The sequence below is a fragment of the Pterocles gutturalis genome, unplaced genomic scaffold (assembly GCF_000699245.1).
Source record: "Pterocles gutturalis isolate BGI_N339 unplaced genomic scaffold, ASM69924v1 scaffold47199, whole genome shotgun sequence".
NCBI classification, from domain to species: Eukaryota; Metazoa; Chordata; class Aves; order Pterocliformes; family Pteroclidae; genus Pterocles; species Pterocles gutturalis.
Genome location: NW_010129896.1, coordinates 22,362 through 28,199, shown reverse-complemented (window position 1 = coordinate 28,199; position 5,838 = coordinate 22,362). Strand labels below are relative to the sequence as shown.

At 43.6% G+C, this 5,838-nt stretch overlaps 1 protein-coding gene across 1 annotated transcript in view; it reads left to right on the top strand.

Moving 5' to 3' along the window:
- The window catches only part of RHBDL3 (rhomboid, veinlet-like 3 (Drosophila)), a 23,174-nt gene that overhangs the window by 8,950 nt on the left and 8,386 nt on the right, over window positions 1–5,838 (top strand). Inside the window, exons 3-4 of the mRNA XM_010080028.1 lie at window positions 1,538–1,762; window positions 2,480–2,628. Coding sequence (XP_010078330.1) covers window positions 1,538–1,762; window positions 2,480–2,628 — 374 coding nt within the window. The remainder of the gene's footprint in view (window positions 1–1,537; window positions 1,763–2,479; window positions 2,629–5,838) is intronic.

Genomic DNA, 5,838 nt, shown 5'->3' with positions numbered 1-5,838 from the left:
AGAGTGCAAGGGAGAAATACCAAGAAAGGAGAAGGAGTTTTTGGGGTAAACATTTTTCTCACTAAAACAGATGAAAAAGAACAACAGCAACACATTTTCCCCCAGTTTTAAAAAACCTGAAATAGATCAATTACCTGTCAATGTTGCTCACATTGAGTTTCTGCAGGGGAGGGACAGGCTGCAAATGGAAGGCTAAGGAGGGATGGGCAGCTGCTGGGGAATGGGTCCCAGTGCCATCACCTTAGATGGCCCCTTCACCTTCCTCCAGTGATTAACAGGAGGTGGATTCCTGCAGTGATTACTGTGTTTTAAGCAGCTTGGTCCAGCTTGGAACCATTACCTGGCTGCCTGGGCACTGAGAACACAAGCTCTGGGCATTGCTGTCTCTGGGACATGAGCTGAAACCAGTGTGATCCAAGACCACTGGACCCAGCGCTGTTGAACATCGTCTCCCACAACCAAAGAAGAGACTGAAAATGCTGGCGATTTCTGAGATCGGTTGGGTGTTCTTTCAGAAGAAGGGCCAGGCTCTCACATTTGCTTTGGTGCCTTTTACTGTAAAGGGTCCCCTTACAGTGGTCTTTATGAATAGTTTGCCTTTTCAGCCTTCCTGCCAAAGATTCAGCCAGTACAAGACAGCGACTCTAATGAAGCAGGATTGTTTGACATCAGGGCTAATTAGCAATTATCCAAATCTTGGAGCAAGCTCTTTCAGACCTGATTCCCTCCTTCTCCGCCCACTCCCTCTCCCCCAAGCAGGCTATGCATAAAATTCCATCTGCCTAATTTGCAAATGCAATTGCTTTAATTATGCATCCAAATTGGGAAAGTGTATGCTCAAAAGATAGATAGCTAATTCTACACATGTAAGATGATAATGCATGTACAAATCAGCTGTATTCTCCAGAGCCTGCACCATCTCAAAACCTGCTCCCGCTGTGAATAACAGTTTTAAAATAAGAAATCCTTTCCGCTTGCAAGTTTACAGCAGCTAAGACAGCCTGCACACCAGTTTATTTTGTTGCTTTGTTGCTGTTGCTCGTACAGGTTTGTTTTACACAAAGGGAGAATTTTCTTTGACGGGGGCTAACTCCTGCCAACAAGGACCAGAACACAGGGGTTAGATGGTGTGGATGTACCTGCTGCTACATTTGGGAAATTTTCTGCCTCAAGAGACGGGAGGTGCAGGGAAGTGTCATAGACCAGCAAGTAAGAGGACACAGGAATGTGGATTGTGATAAGTGGTGGTGAAGACAGTGGATGGAAGGCTGGAGAATGGGCCAGGGAGCTCAGCCAGGTGCCTCAGCAGCCTTTGCTCTGCCTTGCCAGTGTTCTGCCCTGACTTCATTTATTGGCACCCTAGCAGAAAACCCTGGTACTGGTTTTCCTTGCACCCGATGTAGGTTACCCTGTGATCATGCTGAGACTTGGTGCCTATAGCTCCAGCCTGGTGCTACCAAACTGGCACTAATCTCCCCGGATGGTTGTGCCAGGCCTTGCTTTGTCCTTATGGTTTTTTCCTTTTCTTTTTACCCAGATGAGCAACAAAAGGTCGAATAGTTTCCGCCAAGCCATCCTTCAGGGGAACAGGAGGCTGTGCAGCAAGGCGCTGCTGGAGGAAACGGGGCTGAGCCTTTCGCAGAGGCTGATCCGGCACGTTGCATATGAGACCCTGCCACGAGAGATAGACCGCAAGTGGTACTACGACAGCTATACCTGCTGCCCCCCACCCTGGTTCATGATTACCATCACTATCGTAGAGGCAAGTACCTTAATGCCCTCTCTCTGGGAACCCACCGCACACTGCCAAAGGCTTTGCTGGACATGAACAAGGGATAGAATGGGGCTCATTTAGACCCAGACAATGACAAGCACAAGGCTAGCAACCATTTTGGTTTACTTGTATATGTACGTGTAAGTGGAGACTGTGATCCTATCTGTCTTCAAGCATGGTTATTAGTCATTGAAACAACTTGTGTTTGAAAGTACAGAGTTTGTGGAACTGCAGCAAAACTTTGAGGAGTGAAAATCTGGACGGTTCTAGGGAAACTAGTAGTTCAAATAATGGAATTAGAAGGATTCCTATACGGTTACTTCTGTTCTGTGAATGGAGATAAAAAGGAGGGAGGAGGAACTGGATTAAATATTCTGACCAGCTCATCTGTTGCCCAAATTATATCTTTGCACAGTTGCTGAGTAACGTGCTGGAATAAGCACAGAAAAGGATGTAATATGGCACTGATCAGCAGGGTGCTGAGTTCCTCTGCCTTGGTGGCTGGTGTGTTACAGAAAGCCACATATAGAGTTATAGCAGTGTGTTGCAGGTTCCCCAAAACAGGGAACTTCCATGCTGTGTGAATCTGTCAAATAGGAGAAAAATTATTGTACATCTGACTTTCTTCTCCATGATTTTGAGTTACAAAGTGCTTTTCAGTGAGAGAAGGCGTTTGCTAACCAAGGAATCTCCCTGCTCTTCTAGGTTGCCTTTTTTCTTTACAACGGAGTGGTATTAGACAGATTTGTGCTGCAAGTCACTCATCCCTTATACCTGAAGAACGCATTACTTTACCATCCTCAGCTCCGTGCTCAGGCTTGGAGGTACCTAACCTACATATTCATGCATGCAGGGTGAGTACTTACAAACTGCAGAGATTCCCCACAGCTCAGGTTCCCCAGAGAGAGGGAGGAGGAGGAAGTGACAGAATCATCTCAGAAATCAATTTTAAAAAATCAATTCTAAATTGCATATAAAAATCTGAAGCTGTTGTGGAGTGTTGGGAAATGATGGGCAAACCTTCGCAGCTCTGTAAAGAGAGGAGGCAACATAAAGAACTTAACAGATGCTGCTCTTCTCCCCAGCAGTGTTGGGCCCACACCTTCCTCTTGCTGTGCACTTCCCAGTGTGTGCTTCCCGAAACTTACCAGATCGAAGCCCAGTGGAAGCTGTAGAGGAGCTGTCCAAGTGTTAGAACAAATCTGCAAAGTACTGATATTTAAAAACTGCATGGTATATTCTTGCTAAATTACTTGGTTGAGGTTGGAAAAGTCAATTAAATTCCCTGTGCCTATAGTATGTCATCACTTAGTATTGTCCCTTCTGTAGGGACTGAGATAATGCCTAGAAGCCTGAGTCAAGGTTGAGCTCCCATTTTGTACACACTGTACAAACACCAGTGTTCCTGAAGCATTGACAATCTCAAATGACCAGATGGACAGAGAATGGTCCATCTTACGCAAATGCAAAATGAAGTGCCCAGTAAAATGAATCCTCCTTCATCCCATAGGAGGTATGTAGCAGATTTGGGAAGAGAATACAAGATGTGGGGATTCTAACTCTGTGCTTCTGGGCTGTGCTAGTCCTCCCAAGATTCAGAGATGCCATGGTGATGAGTGAGTGTCACAGAAAAGTTCATCCCTGTACAAAACACTCTACCCCCTCTGAGTAGTTTCTCAGATTATTATCTTCACACATTCCTGGCAGATAGTTGCAATTTTCTTTCATTCTGTCATTGAAAAAATCACAGCAACAATCTTTTTAGCAGTAGTTTATAGTTTGAGACTGGATAAAGACCCTTTGTTCTTAAATAGAAAGCCTATATTCCCATCAGTCAGTGTTCGCCTATGAAAGGCCAGGAAGATCAAGCTGATCTTTTCCTTTTTTCCATGTTTCTGATGGAAGACATGCCGATGTCTCTTCTCTGCCATGGAATAACTGCCTCAATGTGTAATTGCCCTTGAGCACAAGATGTACCCCAGATCTCTGGATAAAAATCTTAGGACATAACAGACTCCACCCAAGGGAAGTTTAGGAAAAAATTCATAGATGAAAGTCCTGAATGTGGCAACATCTGTACTCGGCATGCTAAATCCCTCCAAAAAGTCAATTATATACAGGTTTAAATCTGCAAGCAGAGACTGTTGGGCTTAGACATGGGGCTAGTTGTGTAGAATGAGAAATGGAAATTTCCATGACTGAGGATGTGAGGAAAACTCAGCTTGCAAAAAGAAGAAACACTTGATGTTAAATACTGTTCCCTAATTTCTATCTGGGTTTTTTTCTGGTGGTGGTGGTGATTTTCTACTATATTACTTAGGTAACTGCAGGTTGCTTTGGGATACATTTGAAGAGAAATACCTGCACAAGGACAATTTTTGCAGCATTTAAATGTCTTCCTGTATCACCTGTGGCATGCTTTCCTAACTTGTGCAAGGTCACCCTTTCCTGTAGAGGCAATACTCTGACATTCTTCACATTTAGTGGATGAAAAGTATCTCAGGTTTATTTCACATCTGTGGCTGGCTCAGGGATGAACAGTGGGGAATGTGGTTTGTGGGAGACTCATTGTTTTTGTGATGGATTCCAAGTTCTTTAGCTAGCTAGCCTTCAAAACAATGGAGAATCCTACTGGAACAATAAACCCTGTGATTTATCTGCAGTATCTGGAGTTAGGCTAAATGTTCATTTTTTTGCTAACTTCTGTCTCTTAAGCTCCTTTCATATCAGGAGAACAGATAAATCTTAGAAAGGTAATAACATTTGTTAGTGGAAGCCCATCATTCTCCTCGTTTTCAAATGAGAGGCTAACACAATCCCGTGGGGTTTATTGTTATCCTGCTTCCAGCTGAGACTTTAAAATGGTAATGTGGACTGCTCCTTAATTTAGTGCACTTGGTCTGTTTTTTTGAAGAGCAAGTGACAGCCAGAAGGTGTCCGAGAAGACAGCAGTTGCTAAGGCTTGGATTGCTGTGCCTCTAGAAAGATTCCAAAAATGCACAGGCTGTGTGTTGGCCCTGATGGAGGGAGCTTTGTCGAGGGCTGAAAAGACAGGCAAAGTTGTAAATTCTGCCCTTCTGCTTTCATGGAAAGCAGATGTTGATTATCTGGGGCCCGCGCATTTGTAACACTGCCATAACTAATGACTTGCATTGATGCTCAGTCCCATTTGTTTAGTCCCAGGGAAGGAGAAAGTCTTTAATAAATCAAAGAAATTGTCATTTCAAGAATGACACATTCAGCACTGGCAAAGGCTAATTATATTTTATGGGTGCTTGTTGACTGTGGAGCCTTCAAAGCTCTTAGCATGATGGGGAGGAGAAGTGAATGGGATTGCTCCTGGAAAGTCTTTTAAGAACAGTTGTGAATCAGGGCAGTCACTTCAGAGTCTAGGATAAACTTTGCCGAGCTCTTACAAAAGCTTCCTTTGAAAAATAAGACCCAGTGCTTTGTGTGAAAATGTCAGATGCCGCCTCATGATGTTGACTGTGTGCCAGCCAAACCTTCTTCCCTCCCATCTGTAAAAGGGCACTTGGATGCTTTGCCTCTTTTCTGTGATCTCAGTTTGACCTTTGCTGGTTGTTCCTAATTTAGTTCCTAAGGTCTGTGAACAAGCAGGATCAGAACAGATGCCAGAATATGCCCATGCCCAGTGGCTTCAAAAGTCTTGAGCAAGGTAATAAAACCATTCAGTTACATGGAACAGTTTCCCATGATGACAAATTGCAGTGCTGTGTGTCTTGTGCAGAAGAGAAATTCGTCCTTGGAGAGAAATTCAGTGGAAACAAACCTATTAAGATATTTAGAAAGGACTATTTCCTACTGTATCATTTCCAGCATTTTTTTCCAGTCCAACTTTAAATTCTCATTTATGAGACTGTTCTGTCATTACTGCATCTCACCATCAGCATTTTTCTCTGATGTACATGGGAAATTGCTATGGTAACATGGAGGAAAGACCAAAACAGTGAAAATGCACGTAGCTTAAACCTAGTGGCTGTCTGTGAGCAATCCTTTTCTTGTATAAAATAAGGGGTGGATTTTCAATGCATTAGCTATTTTGC